The sequence below is a fragment of the Periophthalmus magnuspinnatus genome, chromosome 7 (genome assembly GCF_009829125.3).
Source record: "Periophthalmus magnuspinnatus isolate fPerMag1 chromosome 7, fPerMag1.2.pri, whole genome shotgun sequence".
Lineage (NCBI taxonomy): Eukaryota > Metazoa > Chordata > Actinopteri > Gobiiformes > Gobiidae > Periophthalmus > Periophthalmus magnuspinnatus.
The window spans coordinates 24,404,093-24,427,257 of NC_047132.1; the positions used below are offsets into that span (position 1 = coordinate 24,404,093).

The following is a 23,165-nucleotide window of genomic DNA, read 5'->3' on the forward strand; positions in this document are numbered from 1 at the left end:
GCACAAATTGTGAATAAACACTGTGAACTTGCCCCGAGTCTGCACTCCTTTGTCCGCACCTGCACCTGCCATTACGACAGATTCTAGTGAAGGTGTATAGAGCTTAAAAACACAGTTGAGCACTTCCTTTATTACCACATGACATCACAGGGTGCAACAGAGTGTTTTCTGTTTGAGACAAATCACGTCTTAAATATGCAGGATTCATGTGTTAAACATCTGAATTAAACAAAACGCAACTGCAAGTATGTTTGTGATGAGAAAACAACATTATAACATAGATCAGAAATTGGCATAACGTGGGCCCTTTAATGAAAGAGCAACACGTTTTTCCCTTGCTTCCCAGTATATCTTGCTAACAGGTGCTGCAATAACAATAAGGCTTGTGTCACCTGTCATAATGGTCATGATGTTACGCTTTATGGGTGTATAGTTACAAAGAAACATGGGAGACAAAGGTAATAAAAGAAGCAGAGAAAACGGGAGTTACATCTCCACACTCATCTCCGCCGCTCTGAAACGACATGTCTTCTAATTGATACATTTGCGACATGCAGAAGTTAACACCTTAAAAGGCAGCTCATTATTGTGTCTGTATGTAAATGTGTGTGTGAATGGATATGAAGGCGCTGAGGAAGAGACAGAGGGAAAAAGATGTGTTGCGAGCATGGAGAGAAAATCACAGGGGGAGGGGGTGATGGAGAGAGTGTGGAGGAAGGCTATTTTTAGTCCCTATGTGTGATATATGCCAATAGGTGTTCAAAGCACATCATAAAGGCGGCACTTGGAGAAACACACAGGGATTAAGAATATGTGAGATGCAGTAACTAATATTGTGCTAACTATTTTAAAACAACACCCAGAGCATTTAGGATCCATGGTAAGCCTTTTGTTTTTCGGAATCACAAAGCATCCTGTTTGTATATTAGCCAAACTTTTAATTGTACTTTTACATCAAGTGCCATTCCTTCCTACATTCAGTCAAAGCCAATGACTCACTAGTAGCAGTGGCAGATATATGGAAACGTAGATAATACTGTAGTTGTTTTAGAAAATTTGAAAACTAAGTATATAAGCAACACAACCATTGCAAAAAGCAAATCCAAACAGAATTTTGTATATCTTTAATATAAGGGGTTAAATATTTCTGCACCTTTGTGCTTAATTTTACACTGCATTGATGTTTTGTGTGAACAACAACTGAAATGCATTTCTAATGGATTTCCATGTTTCCATAAATTATATTATTGTCATCGCTATCGTTTGCTCAGTATCAGTGTGCAGTGGTGTATAGTGTGCGTTCTTTTAATGCTCTTTGATATAAAGAGTGTTGAAATTGAGAGTCAAAGGAAATAGGGAAGGGCTATTATAAAGTGACCATTTAAGCTTTTACTACTGATAGTAATAAACTTCTATTTTCAGTTTAGATTTATATCAATACATTGGCCATCTTACATGGATTTTGCCTTTGCTCAGTTGTAAGCAATTTATCAAGTATGAAGCAGTCATATTCATCTCATTTACATGAATAACATTCTGGAAGCATTGTTAAATTGTTGGAGAGATAAAAGTACCATTTGCCAGTGTAGCTGTATTTGCTGCTCAGATCAAAGAGGAGAGAAAACTGTTGACCTCAATCTTTACTTTCCTTCCCGCAGCCAAAGGTGGCATTGCTTTCATATGTAGCATCCTAAACTAGACGTGCTGAAATTACATGGAGTTCACAATGGAAACAGCAGCCACCAAAATCGTATCATGATTACATCAAATCAGGATTACAGCTCTAAAGCCATTCAATCATCCGCTAATCCCAAAATGATTGGGGTTTGGAAGGTCTGTAAAGAACTATGGTAATAGATTAGATTAATGAATGACAGAAATCAATAAATCCCTCTCGTGGAACAAAATCAAAACATCATCGGTGGAAAGAGACGCTGACAATCACACAACACACAGGTCAAACCAGGATGGAGATTTGGTCACATTTTAGTGGAGAGAAAATGACAATCTACAGGGCAACATTGTGTTCACTTTGCAGAAGTTTCAAAACTCAGATTGTTGTATTTGGATAAAATTGAATTTACATAATGCATGCAAATTCGAGGCAAAGCAGAAGTCAAACATGTGCATTTTAATGAAGCCTCTTTATTTCAGATGTGCACATAATGGAGGGATTCAAGAACACTACATTAAGTGTCACATGCAATAAAATGGTTTATCAGAGAAAGATTAAAAAGTGAATCAGAATTTCACTCAGTTAAACTTACAGCCTTTAAAGTTAAATACAACTTTGTCCTTTACCGTTCAGAGGCTGCACTGAAGGGACCATGATCACTTAATATTGGATTATGAGACTATCAAATCAATCACAGCAATATGACTGCCCCCCACTTACCAAAGCATTTATTCTATCATTCCCTCATAAACGCCTCAATGAATTGCACTGTCCCCTGGACCCGCTCTAATCACAATTACATCATTCAGTGCGGACTGGGTCTCTAATATCGAGTGCTTTAAGCATAGACCGAGGCTTTAGTTTGGTTATTCTTATATAATGGGTATTTTTTAAGTCAGTAAAGGGTCATGTTTGGGTCTAAGTCTAGCCATTATCCCATTGTGAGGTCCACTGATTAATTCTAAATTATTCTATTGTGTAGCGTCGCCTTCTTCTTTGTAAAAACACAATTTTATTTAAAAACCTACACAATTCTATTAGCCTTATTGAAAACAGAATGGCAACATCACGGCAGCTGCTTTTTCCCTCCACACCAGTGCACTTCAAGATTAGTCGGCAATCAAGAACAAAGAATCTAAAAATAGCAGCCTTACAGCACGGCAATAATGGATCCAGTCAGAGACCCTGGGAGGGCTGGGGACTTGTCACTGATGGCTGCAGCATGTTGCTGTTTACATGGGGCTTTGGGTGTGGCAGTGCCTTTTACACATTTCAACAAAATGAAGATCCAGATATAGTTTGGCTATTTTGTAAAATTTGAGTAGGAAATAGACAAATGGATGGGAGTGGCTTATCTAAAAATAGCCTTAGCACAGAATTGTTGTAAAAACAGAAAGATATTTAAGTGGGAACTTTGGCTCAATATTTAAAAAGTAAATATTGGATATTTTGTTAAGGCAGGAAGGGAATACAAAACTACAAGTGTGAGTTGCTTATCGAAGTATATGTGCAAGCCTACGCAAATTCTGAAATGGCTTAAGAGGTAGACGGCGCTCTGCCAATTTCATATTTTTGCATATAAAACAGTACAGAAAATACAGTCAGCATCTCTCTTATCCACAGCCAGCTTTAAACTGACACAATTTAGTTTTTTATTGATTAGACGATCAAACCAATTGTACATAGGTATTTGTGACAAGAGCCTTCCAGGAAAATAAATATCCTCGGTACCTGCATTGTGTGACCATGACAAATAGATCTTCATTTGTTTGACTGCAGCTGCTGTGTAATCTGTTCAGTGTGTGTGCATTCAGAACACACCAACATTTGTTTTGTTCTTGTACACAGCAAATATAATCCCGTGGACAAGAAAGAGCCAGCACTGTTTCTAATTTTAGAGATCTCTGTCAATGAATAAGAAACACGCCCTTATTCATTACTATAAATATTTCAGTGTAAAATTATGATGTTGCTTTAATTGTCCTAGGAACCAAATGGGATATTTGAACACAGCTGGCAAAATATGCATGCAGCTTAGCAAAGTGTAATGGGTAAATGATCAATGTATAATAGAAAGGCTTTATTTTGAGCTAGATGCAAAATGTGTCCAATGGAACAGTTGCACCGTACAAAACAGCCATCTGTGAACATATAGCTTTGGTATTGGTATCAGTGGCATACAGATCTGGCTTGGATCTGTTTCCCAGCATGCCTTGTGTGTAGAGCAAATGGTTCTGACCTATCCCCACAAGAGCTCCAATCTGTGAAAAGGGGACACTCACAAGGACAATATTCTCAGTACCTGGTAATCGGACCAAGCCTAAAACTAGGACGGTCATGATGATGGTTTTTCAAGTACGGTATATTGATGAAGAAAAGACAGAGGGTAAATGATAAAACTATTTACAACTCTAAAGCAGGGTTATCAAAATGGGTATATATCCTAAATGTACAATATTGTGAAAAAACAAAACAAAAACAAAAACAGAATTTGCATCTCTAATGAGTCGTATTTTCAACTTCAAACCTCTACAGTTTAATCCTCGCAATAATTACTATATCAGCTTATCATTCAAAATATTACAAATGGAACAATCATTTTTGGGGTTCAGTACTTATCATGGGGACATTTCTTTGTAGTAGTGGGAAATTTGTGGTTATTTCTTTCTGCAATGTGATAAGACTTGAGCTGAAAAAGTCTGAAGATTATCGTTTATCGTCTATACTTCAGCAATATATCGCAGTTCAAAATTCGTTATCGTGACAGGCCTACTACAGCTCAAACCTTATTGTGGTACAGAAAACTTATAACAATTTTCACACTAGTACAATTAGGCAGAAACGGTTGATTTATGCCCCTTTGAAAAAAATCACCCTGATATTGTGCTCATCCTGCCCACTTGTCTGTACTGTATGTACCCATAATAAATACTGGGACTTTTTCTATCATGTATTGAAAAAAGTCGATATAGTACTTATCGTGACAGGCGTACGAAAAACATACAAACTGATGAAATCCAGCAAGCCTTCTCTACATATTTGTGAGCTCTTGTCAATTGTTGTATTTCAAATTGCGGCTTCATATGTGAGTATATGTTCCCAACCAAAAGATCACACGAAAAAAATCCATTCTATACTTCCCAACTGAGTGGTCATACTGCTTCTTTTCTACCATAGTTAATCCATTTTAAAGTTCTGCTTTCTTTTCACCAAATCAACATGAAATAAGTATAAACGAAGCCACCATTTAACAGAGCTGGTGGCATCTGTTGCTCTTGTCGCATACCACCTGCTGCCTGGCTGTCCCACCTGGCCCGCGAACATCCATTCTGGTCCAAAGCACTTGACCACAGCATCCATCACCTCTGGCTGATCTATATCTACACATTAGCCCTCTGCTATCATCACTGTCCAGCTCCCATTAACCACACTAGTCATTAGGGAGGTTAGGAAGCTGGGTTGACATATGTGTTTTCCATAATAAATAATTCATTTAATAAAACACTTTAGCGTTTTAATATTATTTAGTGTCTGGCCAGGGTGTGGTGTAGGCAAAAGTATGATTGTTAAATATATAAAGTTGTTGTTTAAAAGATACAGCAACTATCCCCGTTCTACTGTCCAGTTCAGTTATCCCATATTAAAGATCATTTTTGTCCTGGTCTCTCTGTGACAATTGTAATTTTAAAACAATAAAATATTCAACATTTGGGTATTATTTGCAAGTGGCTTCATTTAAAGATGATTAACGTCAGCATTCATCGATGGGCTGACACCATCGTTTATGCTATCATTCTAATTACAAAAGCAACAGAACAAACATCTAATCCATCACTCGGCAAATGGAACATTTACTGTAAACCAAATGAATAGTGCTTATTCAATGGGTGTTTTCAATATCCAGCCAGCTGTGAAAAATGTGCTTCTATTGAAAGCATTTAAAATCTAATTTAACTTTATCAGATACAAAAATCAGGCCAAGAGGGGCTTCACTCATTTCTTTTGACAAATGTACAGATGAGATTTCAGTGCTTGAAAGAGCAAGTTTTGAATTAGTAGAGGTGAGGAGATAAGCTCATGGTATCCAAGCCTGCTAGATATATGGATGCATTGTGTTATTATCCATAAACATTTATTTCATTCCGATTTCATTACCTCTACAAAACATCAAAATAAGTAAGATTTATACTGGTACATTTCTTTTACACCTAGTGGGCAGAAACGGTTGATTTATGCTCCTTCCAAAAAAATCACCCTGATATTGTGCTCATCCTGCCCACTTCTCTGTACTGTATGTAAGGCACACTCTATTACATTACATGGAGGTTATGTTATATCTCGCTCAAAGAGAGGGTGCCTTTGAAAGGAATCTAAATCAATTTGCTTATGGCTGCACATACATTTGATTGTCCCTCAAGTGTATGGAGGCATGTTTATCGCACCAAGGTTATGCACCATCTCCTCTGCAACGGCTAAAATGCTTTTTCCCTTGAGGAGCATTCAGTGTGATTTGTTTGTCACTGAGAAATGTGGTTTGCAACACCGTAAAAGGGATTTTTGCAGGTAGTAGATTAAAGTCTTAGTTTGATCTACTTGTGGAGATAATTCATTAAACCATATAGTTATAAAGAGAGGCATGAGACATATCTTACACCTTCAAGTCACTCAAAGCACTTTACATCAAAGAACCACTCACCCAATTGCACACAAATTCACACACCAGCATACACAAACACTGGAGGCGACGTGGGTTAAGTGTCTTGCCCAAGGACAAAACAATGTTTATGTCGAGAGTGGGATTTGAACTACCAGCCCAGAATTAGTGAACTACCAACTGAGCTACTGTCAGCCCTATGTTATGCAGGTTTTATCACAGTCTGGGGAAAACTAACAAGTCTTAAGATAACTTTGCAGAATATTAATAATCATTCTCACAAAAGAGCGACTATAAACTTGTCTGAACCACATCTAAATGAACTAAACAACGATGTCAGTGCGAAACAAAGAAGTGAAAACTGAATCCCAGGCTCAAATTAGCAGAAGCATTCCCACCACTTATCCTGACAGTTAGACTACCATTGTGCTTGCTGATGGTGGATCAATTGCAGAAAAAAAGAAAATATTTTTTCATCTCAATTGAAATCAATATTATTCAAGCAATTATTTGCACAAAGTGAGACCAGTGCAGAGAATGAAAGTTGGCAATGCTGTTATGAACGTATTCTACAGTAAAAAGTAAAAAACTACAACCACGTGAACACATTGAACACACTTCAGATTTAGTGTAAATATTCATTTTTTATCAGTTATGTCATTTTTTAACTGTTGGGTTTCACAAATCATCAGACTTGATTTATTATAACTCCCTTATTGTTGAGCTATATTTCATTAGCATTTCTAATACTGCAAAGTATTTCTGAACCTGTCTTGCATATCCGTCACAAACTGGGTGGATTTATGAGCCAGTGTCGGGCCACTGATGCGGTGGTAATTCAATGCTAATAAGATTAAAGCATAATTCAGATTGTCTCCAATGAAAATCCTTTGAGTAGACTTCTTATTGAACACCAGTGGACCATGGCCGTGCATCTCACTGCACAGACTGGGAGACGAGAGGTTACTCCAGAGATTGAATTAATATTAGCAGTCAACCTCTGAAAGGAAAAGGGCTTACTGAAATCTATTAATGGTGTTATAGGCCATGACTTGACTTTTATGCTGTTCCTGGCTCTCAGTGCTGTCAGACGGCCATAATCCCACAGCATGGATAATCCACAAAGACATCTGGATCAAAAAGTTGATGTGTAGTTTTTATGAAGGGCATGTCCCCGTCTCTTGTACTGACAATACTTGTGGAGCTTGACATATGCGCCGCAATTTGTACAAACACAATTCTGAAAAACAAAAGAAAAATATAATGTGGTTTGGAAAGCTCACAAAATATAATATCTAACACAAAACCTAAACACACTGAGTGAGCATCCATTTCAAACTACCCCATGTTCCTTTCAACAGCTGACACGCTGGCATTTCATTGATTTTAGTTTGTAGCTTTAGCTTTTGTATTTATATAGCTTCAGATAGAGATTACTTTTCATTGTGATCGTATTGTACACTATAAAGGGACCCAACTCTGTAAGATTGTGGTTGCACAGAAAGGATTTAAGGAAGGAGTAAAGTTGGTAAAGCGTTTGTCCACTGATAAACATCATCGGTAGAGCCGTCAGATCTACAGACCCACAGGTTGGCAGTACAATCCCAGCTCTCACAAATGAATACTGCTGTTATGTTTTTGGGTAAGACACTTGACCCACCTCACCCTCAGTGTCTGTGTTCATTGATGCATGAATGTGTGAGTGAATGGGTGAGTGAGTGGTTTGTTGATGTACAGTTCTTTGAGTGCCTAGAAGGTGGAAATGCACTATATAAAAATGAGACCACTTAAAATTTACCAAGTCGTTTTTTGAAGCATGTCAGTATATAAGAAAAAGCCAAAATCCTGTTCAAGCCCTATTCACACATGGCCCACAGACACAGCAAATGTGCCCGAACACATATTAATCCCCTCAGATTTAGTCTTGTACAACAATTGCTTTTGTCACCCCTGGATAAGCACGGCCAAACACTCCTTATGTTTTCTAGTATGCAGACAATATGAGTGTGTGTGTGTATCAAAAGATAAAAACATAAGACAGACAGACAAGGGAGAGACGGCGCGAAAACTGGAACAACGACGTCTACCTGCTCAGAAGCCTTGGTGGAAAATGTGAAAAAGAGATTAATCCTAGCCATCCAGACAGCAGTTAGCACTCTCTCCACTGGGAAATGATAGGCGATTTATTTCTATAACTTGGCCTACATATACAGTTTGGAGAACAATCATTCAAATTGGCTTAAGCCCCCATTATCCACGCTGTAATCATCATGCTCCCAGTGGAGAACCAATCCTATCTGTTCAACAACTGTTTGCATTAGGCTTCGCAAATCTCACTTACACAAGGACATTAATATGTACATTAAAAGTTTGATACGGTTAAATATAACCTAAAATATGCTCCTCTTATAGCAATCAACAGGTCAGAATCAGAATTTGACTTAATTGTCCTAGAGGAAAAAAATTGTCTTGGGCTGGGGTACAAACAGCTGCAAACACAGAATAATAAACAGAGGAAGAGTGTATGGATAGTGTTGACACTTTGAAAATATGATTTGTTTTATTCATAGTAAACAATAGCTATGTATGTATAGCTATGTATACATAAATGGACATAGCTAACCTGCTAGCCGCTACATTCCAAATAGGTAATGGACCTGGGCTCGCTTCAGCTCCATCAACTCTGGCTCCAACTCACTTTCTATTGAAAAACTGTTGCTCCTCTCTCTGTACCTGCTGCTGTCAGGCCCATCATTTTGGTCGTGTTAATATTAACCCGCTCTACACGATCCTGCTATGGTTTATCTCATGATATAAACATTAAGAACAGACCAATCAGGCGCCTTCTTTCTCCAAGGTTGCTCCCGCTAGTGTTGGCAACAGGTTTGATTGACAGTGTTGGTAAGGGCCTGCTCCCTGATAAATCACCAGTGAGTGTGGGAAGGGGCGTTACCTTCAACAGCCTTGCTCCGGATTGGCTCTTTGGTTGATATGATACTCGAAGTCAGAATTCCAAATATGGAACTTCCACATTCACCCCTATAACTGCTAGCCTTAATTAGCTTCATGTGACTGGCGCTGAACACTATAGGTGACATCACACTTTCTTAGTCCGCTTCTTTATACAGTCTATATTTTATTACACAACTGCTAGGAAATCTTAATTCACTCATTCATTCATTCATTGTAAGTGACTTGACTATTCCAACACAGTCCCAACTATTTTGAAAGCAAGGAAGAACGGAAAATTAGTTTGTGACTGTTGTGTGTGACTGTTGTGATGTTGTGAAGTTGCTTCTTTCGTGGTAAAGCCTTAGCTCATCTTAAACTTGGAAAGCAGTTGCTTTTAGCTCTTCAGGTTTCAACTAAATGTCCCGGAAGCTGATAATTGCTGCCTAATTTTCAGGCTCCTCTCTCAAGAGTGAGATGCTAATTGAACTGGTGGAGCGGCCCTAGTGTGATGTGGCTTCAAGAGGTCATATGCACAAGCGGTGTTCTGTCATTTGCATATGTTATCCTAATTATTGGTTGTAATGACATTTATGTTGAGTCGCCACAGTAATAAGAGTTGTTGTAGTTGCTGTAGTAAGACTTGCTTTACAACCACAACATTGAATAATACATTGTTCTTTTTCCCTCATCAGTTTATGTCTTTACTTCTTTTTATTGAAGGGTGAGCATGTTAAGTATCTTTTCTGTCTTTCCCATTCTGATCTATTGTATTTACCTTAATACCTCAACCATCCCATCACTCCAATCACTTGTCCCTGCACTCGCTGGAATGAAGTTGCTAAGGACACAGTGTCCCTTGATGGGCCACAATTTGCATGCATGGCGCGTCAATGATGAAAGTGGGAGGAACAACGGTGCTTAAAATATCTTGGTCAAAGACTCTCCTTGTCAATTATCCTTCAGACACATTGGACACACTACCCCCTAAGTCTTTATAAAGCGGCCAGGTTCCACAGGTTCCACACAAAAGCACTGGAGCTCAATAAGTCCTTTTAAAAATGGCCAACAGCGCAGAATGTGGTATGAAAACAGTGTGCAATATGTTTGAGCATCTGAAAAGACTCTTTTCAGACAAAGACTTGAGAATGTTCAGGGGTATTGACAGGTTCACATTGACACAAAACATAAATGGTACCCGTAGCACCAACCTTTGCTTAGATACAGTATATAGTAGCTGCATTCATCAACACAATACAAATTTGTATTCCTTTATATGCAGTATGTAGTACGTTATTTTCAGTTAATGGGTCCCAAGTCAGGCTGAACCAAAAATCGAAAGATCAATAGTAGGGTTGCAATTATGAATCAAGTCTTTGTTTATATGACTGAAACTTAAAACATTACACATGTTTCTGCTGATAGTGGTAGCAGCCACATGCATTTAGGCTTAATATATTGTACAAACACAGTCCATACATTTGCATGCACCCAGAGCCTGGGCAGGGCTCCAGAGTACAACCAATCTGGAGGCACATCCACCTAAAATTTAACTGGGTCCTCATTAGATTCACATCCCTTCTCATGTGTCCTCTCTCCCCATTATAACCAAGGATTAAATAACATAGAACACACTGTTTTAATTGACAACTAAAAGAAAAAAAAAACATTAATTCACTCACTTTTCCCTCACCTCTGCACAAACCATTAAAGCCAATCTGAGCGGCTTTGGCCAATGTGTTCAGGTCGTGCTCTGATTGACAGAGATAAATGCACCACAGAGCTCATAGGTTTGGCTTTTTTCATTTATTTGTGAATGAGACATTGTATTTACTCTTTAAAGGGCAGCATCAAACCGTAGATCCTCCACACTGCGTATAGTTACTCCAGCAAGGATGTCGTTGAAAAGAAAATGGAACTATATGGCAAAAGACGTCAAAGATGAACTATTGAAATTGAAAGTAAGAGGTTTCACTCTGTACTATAGTGAACTGTAAAGACATTTAAAGGCACAGACCTCTCACTCTGACTAGATTTTGAAGCCAAAATTAGTTTAATAGCTTTTTATTGATTAAACTTATAGGCTACAAGCTCAAAGTTATTTGATCAAATAAAATGAGTCCTTATTGAAATATTATTGTTGTTGTTTTTTTTAATAAACGTGTAGTACACACTATGAACTGTATATCTGGGTAAAGTTATTTATTTAGCCCATATATTATGATGTCTTAAATAAGCAGCAGGTTTGGTTTGTTAGTTTGGAGCTCTGCTGGGAAAAAAGACTCTTTGCTTTTAAATGGGGCCACAGTAAACAGTGGCACAGATTAGACCATTGTTTACTGAGACCTAGAAAACAATTACCCAGATTTATTTAGACTTAAGCCATGAGCTGTGCTGACTATCTCAAAATGCTTTTTTACATTGCATGTCATTGGGATTTGCACCATCCCAGCACTTTGCACCCGCCTCCCCCGAGTGAGTGTCCCTACAGTGCTGGAATAAGACTGCTCAAAATCGACTGACATTTCTGTATTAGAACCTGTTTTCTGCTTTTTTCAGCTGGTGGAGTGGAACACAACAGGAGAGCCATAAGCTCAGAGGTCAAAGTTGACTGGATAGCCATGAGCCCAGGATAAATGCTTTGGCATCACTGTGATAATAAATCATTGTGATATCAGTTGGTTCAGTTGGGGGCCAGGATATTAAAGGAACCATTTTAAGGTTGAAGGCAGCTTCCATGTGGCTGCATCAAAAAGTGAAGGGATTGAACAGAAGTGAGAAACATTTAAATTGACATAATCCAGGGGTAATTATGAGGCCAAAATAGATGATCTAAAGCTTAATGACTTCATGAAATAAAGCCAAAATTACAATTGCTAAAATCACTTGTGAGATTTAAGGACCATAGATGTCTTAATTGTCTGTCTTGTTGGATTTATCATCATCATGTAGCCTGCAGTATGTAAAAACTAATAAAGTAACAAAAACTACTAACTAATATCTCATAGTAATGTATTTGTACAGTAGCTTGTACAATTTATTTCAGGATACCTAAAAAGACAAATGTGGTTATGGGGAATACAATCAATCAACATTGTTATCAGACATTTAATTATTAGTGCCAACAGCGGCTGCCACGTTTGTGTGTCCTGACCAAATCAATGCTCACACATTTGCATTGATCATTGTTTTGCACATGCTGTCTGCCTATTGTCTAGCAAACCAGCCCATAATCACATGGGGGGAAGGTTACAGTAGTAGGAGATTAAAATGTAAAAGCATAAAGATTTAACCTTCTTTAAGAAAAAAAAAAGTACAAAAAAAAGTACAACATACAGTTCTTGGTATGCATATCAAAAGGGGTCCGAGCAAACAATTAAGGAACAGCAGAGAGTGAAATAATGTGACTACCAATAGGCAGATTGAAATTCATGGTTTTCAGCTCCCTCTTTTAGGCAACATTTTGAGGACATTTTCCCTATATACAACTTAACATTTCTCCAGTGATATCCAGATCTGCAGCAGTCTTCTTAGCTGCAGCAGTAGGGCTGTGTGTGGGAGTGAGGGAGACTTGTGCATTGATCTGAGAGGAGCAGTGATCAAAAGAAAGTGCTCTTTGATAAGGATATTAATCATACCTGAGCCAGCTACACTAATGACTGCAACACAACTAGCACTGCAGTTCACATCAATACCAGATACCAGCCCAAAGAGTGCACTGTGCAGAGGTGTAGAGCAGGGAGGGAATCAAGTGCAGGGTTTGATAACCTAGATTAATGATATAGTATGTTGTTAGCCATTACGCATGCCTATAAGTTTGTTGTGGTTGTGATTACATTTTATTTAAAAAAGCTTGCACATTTGGCATGTGCATTTGGCAAATATTCATGTTTGTATTTGCTGTATTGGTAGGTTTAGATATTAACCAATCCATGTTTACATTTATTGAAAATGAGACGAGTTGGTAACCACTTTGGCACTGTTTACCATAGATGCAGTAGATAAATGACAGTAAATGTAATGGCCGAGGTTTTGTGATATTCTAAAACACCTAGTTCTTTTTTCCAACATATTTTTGTGTTAATTTTTGTCCAAATAAAGTTATAAGTATGCAAACAATTTTAAGAAAAGTAATAAATGATGTCTATACATTGAAATAGATATGACTTTCATTGCTTAAACGCAGCTCGACCTGTTGAAATAAGCCATTTTCAAGAGACTCTAATGTCATCTCACAGGTTTATCCAAATGTGACTGCTGCTGGAAGTTAATATTCAAAAGGTCAAAATCAATTTGTTTAACAACCTGAGAAAAATACAACCCCTCGTGGGTGCTATTTCCTAAACAATTTAGTCAGAGCCCTGCTGCTGCACACCTGCTTGCCTTTCATTTGCAGGATTTGAGGTAAGCTGTTTAGCGGCTGATGATAGTTCAATAGAAAAGAGCCACATCTCCAGAGGTGTGGATATTTTTATATAACCTCTCCTTCCACATCAGTCCTAATTCTCTGTTAAGAATATGATTTTACTATTTTAATGACCTTCAGATTGATAGCCATTATTGAAAATGAATTATGCACACTTTTTGTAATCAAAGTATACTGGCTAGATACCACCTGCTATGAATGCACTAGTGAGCACACTGCAATGGGAATTCTAACATCAGGAGTATCAAGATCCTACACAGCTGCAGAGACCAATCATCTTCACTACCTATAGGCATCACCCCTTTTGATAAATATAAGAGCCCACAACAGACCACCACTAACTGAACTGTGACTTAATGCAGAACTAAACTGGATTAGACCAGGACTAAACCAGGACTAGACCAGGACCAAACCAAAGTTATACATTACGACTCAATCTAAGACAAGAGGTGCATTGACTGTTTTATCCAACCCACTAACTGTTGCCATAAAGAAATCACCTCTTACAATATTGTTTTGCCTAATGTGTGTATGGCCATATGTGGTAGAGACATGACATTTTTGTTAGCTATAAACAATAGATGGGTGGTACAATACATGGTGTTTATTTCTTTCCTCTTGTGCACCACTAATACTGGGGCTAAGGTACAAGATAGCAGTAAATTAAACATAACAGTGCAGATGATATGAAAGTCTCAGTGTAGATTACACTGTCAGCAGCAGGGAAATAAGACTACAGGCAAGAGTAAAAGGGGGATCAGAGCAGAAACTATTTTTCCTAAGAGGATTATCAATATCACAAAAAGCTAGGGTCAGAAAAGTTTGTTTCTATTGAATGTTTAAGAAATTCCTTGAAAAAAACATGCACTCTGGCTTGCCCTTCTATAGATCTGACCAGTAACTAGGCTTTGTGCTGTTACATGCTTGGCTTCATGGAGATAGATATGTTCAATGCCATACTGTGGAACAATCAAGACAAAACATGGAGACAAGCATGTAGCAGACCTTTCACCAGAAAAGTTACATAGTGCAGCTTTAAATTCAGTATCTTTCGAACCATATTCCCTCTTTTTGTTCTGACAAGCTCTCCGGTGTTTATGTGTTATTATTCATTCGATTGCATACTGCTGTGTCATTGTGTTTTTGTGTATAGCAAACACAAACTAAACCTTGTTAGTCATTATTTGTCCGGTGTTTTTATCCAAATGTAATAGGCACTTGCACATTTAGGACTACATTATATTTTGTATATAAATGTTTATTATGTCGACCATGAGCTGGAAGCAGAATGTCACGCGGGTTTACGTTAGTCAGCAGATGCAGTGGACCACACCATTACTCAATGTGACATCCACTTGTGGGCCTAGCTTTATTGATGAGGTTAGCCTGAACTGCTAGCATCCTCTTAGCACACAAACTGCTTCCCAGCAACCCACGATGCAACAGGAGAGCAGGTAAGCAGCTCAGGTCTCACTTCACTAGGAAGAGCAGGTCACATGAGGCAAGAAAGATATCTCAAATAGGTGGTTAAAATGCCAGAGTTATTTACCTGCCTAGTCCTTGTGTGAAATAGCAGAATATTTTGTGTAAATAAGTGTATTATTTGGAGTGCTTCCAGTTTGCTAAAGGAGAGCAAGTAGTGATAGTACACTAAAAGCAGTATCAGCAGTTAGGGCTGTGAACCGTGTATAGGTACCAGGACAGTACAGAAATGTACTGTACTGGTACCAGAAAAGAAGAAAAGAAAAAAATATTCAGAAAAAAATATTTTCACTTTGGTAATAAGCACTATAAAATGTTGTTATGTAATGATAAAAACTTTATTTTTTTTCTTCAAAGAAAAGGTATTCCATGGAATTTATGAACATAACGATTCTTGACTGTTATTGTAGTGGCAGTAAGTACGAGGAGGATACTAATAAAAGTAATGATAATAGTATTTCAGAAATATAATAGAAGAAGTTGTTGCATTACAGCCATAATAGTAGCAAATTAAATTGTTATTATTTAAAACAATATATGTACTATGTATTTTGTTAAGGATTTTTTCCTCTATGTGAGTAATATTATTTTGCCAGTAATATACAGGCTATTTTCTACCCTGGAAAATCATAAGATCCATTTCAGAGCCAAACATCAGATTTCTGAAGTTGCCCGTGAAAGGCAGTGACAATGTGCCAAGTGTGTCACTGCTATGGGCCCTCAGCCATTTAAGGCCTCCATGAGTCTGACCAGGATGCCGCAATTTGTCAACTCTGTCTGAATCACAAGCACAGGCCTATCCACTACAAGCAACGCACATCAAATACATTACCATTAGTCCTAATAGTGGAGTATCACACTGAAGTGAAAGCAAAGGCATGCAGGGTGAAATTAATGATCTATTTGTGTTGCCAGGCATAGCTGAAAATGATAGAAGGAATATATGATAGCAATAAAATGGAACAAAACAGGTTGTAGCTGTGCAGGGAAATGGCCCCAGAGCGGTAACATCCTCACACAGAAATAGAGTTAATATGCAAAACATAAATGATGACCTAGTAAATAATTATGCAACACAGTTATTTTCATTTGCTAGGGGTTGTGCTTACTTTCCGTAGCCAACAAGTCAACTATCAAACCACAATAAGAAGCATACTAGGTATGAACAAAGTTCTAAAGATTGAATTCAAACCCCGGCCCTGTCTGTCTGCAGAATCCAAAATCTAACAGTAAAAAGTACAGTGCTTTGGAAGGACAATGGCCGTTGAAACTGCTTGTAAGTTTCATTCAGCTGCCAGCATGTTTTAAAAAGAGCAGTTCACAACTAAAAACTTCTAGGTCATCAGAGCAGACAGAAACACATTTGAGATCAGTCAAACATTTACTCACACTCACGCTGAGGCGAATAGTGCGTGCATACACACAAAGAGCAGACAAAAAGGTGTCATCTCTTACCCGAGTGTTGTCATAGTAACGATGGTGTACCAGAAGGAGGCTGGGATGCTGGTGAATTTGCTGGAGCTTGAACCCTTTTCAGCGTAGAACATGACGGTTGCAAAGATAATTATGGCCATTGTAAGAGAGAAGAGCAGGAAGCCGAGCTCTGAGGCACAGCTCTTCAGAGTGTAACCCAGGATCCGCAGGCCCTGCGAGTGTCGTGAGAACTTAAAGATACGAAACACGCGGAAAACTCGGAGTGTCACAAACGCACCACTCACATCTTCATTGTCAGTCATGACCAGGCCAATGTAGTAGGGCAATATGGCCACCACATCAATGATACTCATTACAGAGCGCATGAAGCGATACCGACTGGGGGCTGCGAACAAGCGCATCAAGTACTCCACTGTAAAGATCATAACACAGGCCGTGTCCATGCAGAAAAAGGCCACTGTGTAGCGCTCACCACATGGCACTTCTTTCTGGTTGGGGGCAGACCCACAGGGAACAGTTTCCACCACATTTGTTATGACCGACACTGCGATGAAGAAGCCTGTGACATAGTAGAAGACCAGGGCCATGGTGGAGGTGTGGGGGTTCTCAAAGGCTCGCCACATAGTCTCTCTGAACGTCATGTTGGGAAGCTTGGCATCCTTGTTGTCCTCCTGGTCATCCATGAGGCGCTCAGCATTCTCCCTCTTCCTGTCCTTATACTCTTCATAGCAGCAGTCTCCGATGATCTCTGGGACAATGCCAAAAAAGGCCAGTTCCTCATCATAGGACGAGATACACTCATATCGAGGGTAGTGGAGTTTACCAGTGCGGTAGAAGTTGAGGACGCAACGAAACACATCTGGGTCCCTGTCAAAGAAATACTCTTTGGTTTCCTCATTGTAGAAGAACTCCTTCTCGGAGCTGCCCAGCAAAGTGTCAGGGTACCGGTCCAATGTGTTCTTCCAGGTCTGGAAGCGCCGGCCGCTCACATTGAGCACAATGAGCTCATCCTGTCGCTTGTTCTTCTCAGCGGGTGCCACTGGCATGGGCAGGTTGGCCACAGGCATCCAGCCAATGGCCGCTGCCCGGGCAAAGGGAAGCCATGCTGCTACTCCCGCCGCCATGCTGTGTGTGGCCTGGGGCACAGGGGGGAACAAGTCCAGCACCTTCACAACCAGTTTGACCTGAGCTCAGTCACCATCTGCAGGAGAGAGGACAGACACAGAGATTTAGGACAAAGATACAGACAAATCTAAATTTAACCTCATTGCACAATTGTTTGGATATGTGTGAACAAAAACAGCTGGAAGCGAGAAGCTGAACAAGTGAGAGGTGAGAATATCAATAAAAGAACAGACCATTAATGGACTTCACTCTTGATTCCACTGAAGCAGAGGCGTTGATAATGCACAATAGTAAAACTATTATTTGATAAAGAAAGCTGTAGTATACTATGCACATTTAGTGCAATTTCCAATAAGCATTGCCTTCTCTATAATGACTTTACTGGATGAGGTTAGATTTCCTAGACCTGCTTTATTGTATTACTCTGTTACAGGCAGCCCCCAGCGACACCTCACTATACGTTTTACATCAGGATGATTGAAGAACAGCCACAGATTTGATTTATTGCGGGGGTTTTGTAGATTAATGATAACAATTGTGTAATTGATGTCTATTTATTCCGTAAAGTCTTACATACAAAGATCTATTTGACCATAGTGCAACCTGTTGAATCACCAGAGGAAACAGCATTATTGATCATTAGTCTATAAAACAACATAAACAGCTTTGGAAAAATCTCTGCCTTTTGGCACTGGTATGTGGACATACGGGAGACATACACAGGCTGAGTGTGACAGTTAAGGACCTAAATACCATTTCACTTCCCGGACCGGTGGATAACTAAACGCAGCGTTTATAAAGTGTGAGCGAAATGACCCACAAGCCTCCATTTGGCAAAACTCACCGATACCAAATTATCCATCCACAGAAACGCAGTCTTCTTCAAAGAAATTTTGTTCAAGACGAAGCTTGGCTTATTAGTGGGAAAAAATCCAAAAACAAGTTATTTGTCTTGAATGAATTACGATCTCAAAACCTCAGAGATCAAAACGTTTAAGTCTCGTAAACGGACGCAGCACAGCTGTTTAAATTCAGTTTCCATCATGCGAGGCTGATGATGAGAGGAGTCCGCCGTCCGTGCCGTTTCTGCTCGGCTTTTTTCGGGACGAGTGGCGCTGGTCGAAGCAGAGACTGAGAGAAGGAAGCGAAGGAGGAGGAGCGCGCTCTGCCTCTCTTGTATTCGCTCACTGCGCACGGCTCATGTGGACCTAAACTGCGTTCATGGCGAGTACCAAGTAGGTTACACACTCATAAAATTATATCACAAACATTTATAGTATTATCTGGCAGCATCACCACAGAATAAACTTATGGAAATATTTGCAATTTACAAAACTATCCTAATTAAACAAGAGACTGGCTAGGGCGTGACTGGTATGGTGGTAAATAGACTACTAAACTAATCAAACTCTGTTTTTTCTTAACATATTATATTATATATATATTTTTAAAAAGGCTTTATTATGTGGTTTGTCAGCCATAAGAACTTGTATTGCATGCATTTAAATCACTACTGGCCATCACCCAAGTAGCTGGCTCCTGGGACTACTATAATAGCCTATATGAAAGATAGTAGACAACCTGCATACATATTTTATTTATATAACAAGTCTTATGGCTGCAATTAAAGATAGTAGTAAACTGGCTTATCTTCTGATCTTGAGCTTTGAAATGTGTTTGCATTCTTCTCCAGGGGCCTGGTGTCTTCGGGGTCTGCTCATCATCATGTGTATGTTTATGTCAAAGCAGGCAGTGGAAAATCTCTCACAGTGTCTATAGACATAAGAACTGCAGGTGGGATTAATGGAGACAGTTTGGCAATACTCGGCTCAGAGCTTCACGCAAGTACAAACATTTAAAAATGATCTCAAATGGACTCTGCATTTAGTGTTTTGGTTACTTAAAATATGCATACACAACCAGATAGGCAAAGCAAGATTATTTGTAGAGCACAATAGGCCCTTTTCATGGAGCCGCCTGACTAGTTTGAGTTATCTGTGGAGGTGCACTTCCCGCTGAATTCATTGTGTATTGGAAATTAGCCGAGTCGTCCTAAAATAAATCAACATTTAAATACCAGACAGCAGACAATAGGTTACAGATAGATAATCACTCACAGTATGTCAGGACCTTTATTACAATGTAAATACTTCACCACAGGACGCTTCTGTGTTTAGAAAAGTAGGATTTGTGTCTTGACGTTAATACTAACTGAAATTCAAATGAATTAGTGATGTTAAAATTGTGCTGCAATGAACAACTTTGTACAGAAAAACACTTGACTCATAAAGGTCTTAACATGCATCCAATCACAATACAAGCAAATAAATGCATAAAAAAAAAACTTTAAAAGAGAGTTCAGATAATAATCTTTCAGCCTGGATTTATTTGTCTCACATCTTCAGAAAGACTGTTCGGGTTTTAGCGCATAAATCTGTAACGTTGATTCTCCATGTTTAGTCTTGACTCTTGGCACCAACAGGAGGCTGGTCCCTGAGGTCCTCAGAGTGGGAGATGGTTCATATGGCACTGGCATGAGATCTACTTTTGTGCCAGGCCATTGAGAAACTTGCCAACCTTGTCATTTTCTTGTTTATAAGGGATTATAGATTACAATCCCCACATAGCAAAGATGTATGAGCTCTCACTGCCCAACAAGATGATTGATCTCCCTGACCCATGCACCATGTGGATATTCCGGCCCCTCTTGCACTATTGGTCCAAATAGGTGTAAAATATATGGTAGTCTGTTGTTTCTCTTCTACTAGCTGGCCTTTGTTTAGGACATTCACTGTATCTTTGTTCTTAAAATGTCATTTCTATCCACTTGTAAATTTATGGATGGACATTGTACCAAAGTATATTTCAATTCGAAACATTTGAGGACAATATAAGTAAGACAATAAATAGATAGCCACTGCATAATTTAGGTGCAAAATTATAATATATTTCTGATTAAGTGGGCCATCTTTAGCTATACAGGCAACCACATGACTCTATAAGGGCCAACAGTTGCCCGCAGGCATCCTTGGGGATCTTTGACCTAAAGGATAATGCACACTGGTAATAGCATTTCTTTGTAGGTCAACCGCTTTCAACATATGTTTGAATTGTTTTTAGTTGATTTACCTGCTGTCCTGTGAGCCTTTGACATTTCATAACAGGTGATGAATTTAAAACCCATCACTGTACACTCTGAAAAAGTACCGGTAGGTTGGCCAGCTCTATTTGTCACAATAGAACAACACTGTGTAAAATGTATTTATAAGGAATTACTTGATAGACTGCCTGAATATCTCACTTTCATGTTGAACTTTAACACGAGGACTATTAATACAATATCTCATGACTGTCTACGTCTAAAAACTAAGAACTGAAATGGGAAAAAAGCTTATAGTTATTTTACTACTTCCCAAAATGGAATACATTTCAAGGACATGCAAAACTGGGAACATTGGTGCTACACTTTAATCATCTGGTGATAAACATTTATGGTCACATCTGCACCTGTTTTTAATGTTTGAAATGGACTTATATAGTTATTTGTTTTGGGGTTTTTTTAAATATATTTTAACAAGGCATTCATGAAAAAGAGCCTGAGTACTCTCATTGGGCTCTCCCTGTATAAATAAAGATACATGAAAATGAAGCCCATAATGACTCCCTTTGTGTGAGTGAATAGTTACAGCCTCTGCATTGGTTTTACATCGTTACCACTGCTGATCATTGTTTAAGAGACGTTTGTGCACTTCTAAAAGATTCATCTGGAATAGTGTCCCTTGGATACCAGTTCATTGTAGAAATCAATAAGGTCATGCACTACGAATGCAGCTAACAGAGCTTACTTGTTATTGGTATGTACAGAGCATGAGCTATACAGTACCTGCACGCAATATGAAAAATTTATATCATGTACAAAACATGTAGTTGGCTGTATGTGCTATAGGTACATGAATTGACAGTCTGTATAGCTACTTTACTAGAGACTATAAAGTTTATCACTAAAGAACATATTTAAGACACTACTTACCATCATTCTCATCTCTTCTATTATACAAACAATTCACTCAGTCCTTTAGCAGATGCAAATGCTGATTACCCTCACTTAAAGCATTTCATCATAAAAATACATGTTGAAAATACAGTATAAATACCTGAATTTGTAAAATGCATCCCTAAAGTTTAAAAATGTCATAGAGCACCGTGGTACTTCAAAATGTATCTCTAACATTGACATACACATACTAACACACAGACTGGCCTTTTCCAGTGCTGAGTCTGTAAGTGATTCCAATAATCCAAATGTCAGTGAATAACAAGGTGGGCTGGATTTTATGGTCAGCTGCCCTCTGCAATTATCTGACGATACAGCACTGACATTAACATTGCCAATTCTTGCCTTCCTCAAGTCGCCCCGAAGAAACAAACTAGATTTAGTTTACAGCCATTCCTAAATCTATACCATCATCCTTGTACCACCTCTTTTTCCCTTGTACTTGAACTCAATCTGGACTGCAATGAATAATGTGAAGGCATTGACTTAGATCTATCTCTTTTCACACACACAGAATAATACATGAATCATCTGTAACTGTTATAAGTTGGACTTGCAAAACAATAGCTGGACTTGTTTTGAAAACTCAGAGGCATGAGCATTTTTACAGATACTTCTCAGACTTATACTGGTCTTTTGGACTGTGCTTAAATTCAATGTACATCAATAACTTCACTCATTGCTATATTAAAATGCTATGCCTGTATAAGGAATAAGTTACAGAGGTCTACTAATGTTGATTTGAATAGTATTTTCATCATTTCATCATTGTTATTTCACGAGAGACCCGAAAATAACACTGCAAAACCTGCCTGTTTAGATTATCTAACTCTCATTAGAAACCTCAAGTCTTTCTCCAGGGATTTAGATCTGACTATTGAGTTTATCCTGGATGTGCCAAACTGGGACTTGGCAGTCCCTCTGTCTGCTGTTTAGGGAGGCCAGCAGTGGCACAAGGATTGTAATAGATGTGCACTTGGCTTCCATCCACACCGATTAAGAACGCTACATCCTGCATCAGCTCCAACCCTGTAAAATATCACACTTTGTCAATTCATTTGGCTCTGCTTTGTTGTCTCCAGGCAGCATCTTTCCAACTGGCTTGTGAAATCTTTTTATGCTTCTTCTTATTAACTTCTGATTTGAGTTTTGCCAAATTAAAACTACACAGGGAAAATAATCAGAGCTGAAATTGTTGCTTTCTTCCTTGCACCTGACATAAAAAAAAAAAAAAAATCTACTTTTTCATAGTTTTCTACCATGTTATAACATTGTTCCCTCATCAAAAACATGACAGAAGTGGTGTTATATGCCATACATGTTTGAGTGAACTTGCGACCTCTTCCGGGCACTATTTGAACCCCCC

The 23,165-nt window shown here is 38.7% G+C and overlaps 1 protein-coding gene across 1 annotated transcript in view; it reads right to left on the minus strand.

Annotated features, from left to right (window-relative positions):
* The window catches only part of kcnd3 (potassium voltage-gated channel, Shal-related subfamily, member 3), a 91,244-nt gene extending 72,458 nt beyond the window's left edge, over positions 1 to 18,786 (minus strand). Inside the window, exons 1-2 of the mRNA XM_033969385.2 lie at positions 18,590 to 18,786; positions 16,642 to 17,821 (exon numbers count right to left, since the gene is read on the minus strand). Of these exons, the coding sequence (XP_033825276.1) occupies positions 16,642 to 17,744 (1,103 nt within the window). The 5' untranslated portion in view covers positions 17,745 to 17,821; positions 18,590 to 18,786. The remainder of the gene's footprint in view (positions 1 to 16,641; positions 17,822 to 18,589) is intronic.
* Between the last annotated feature and the right edge of the window lie 4,379 nt (positions 18,787 to 23,165).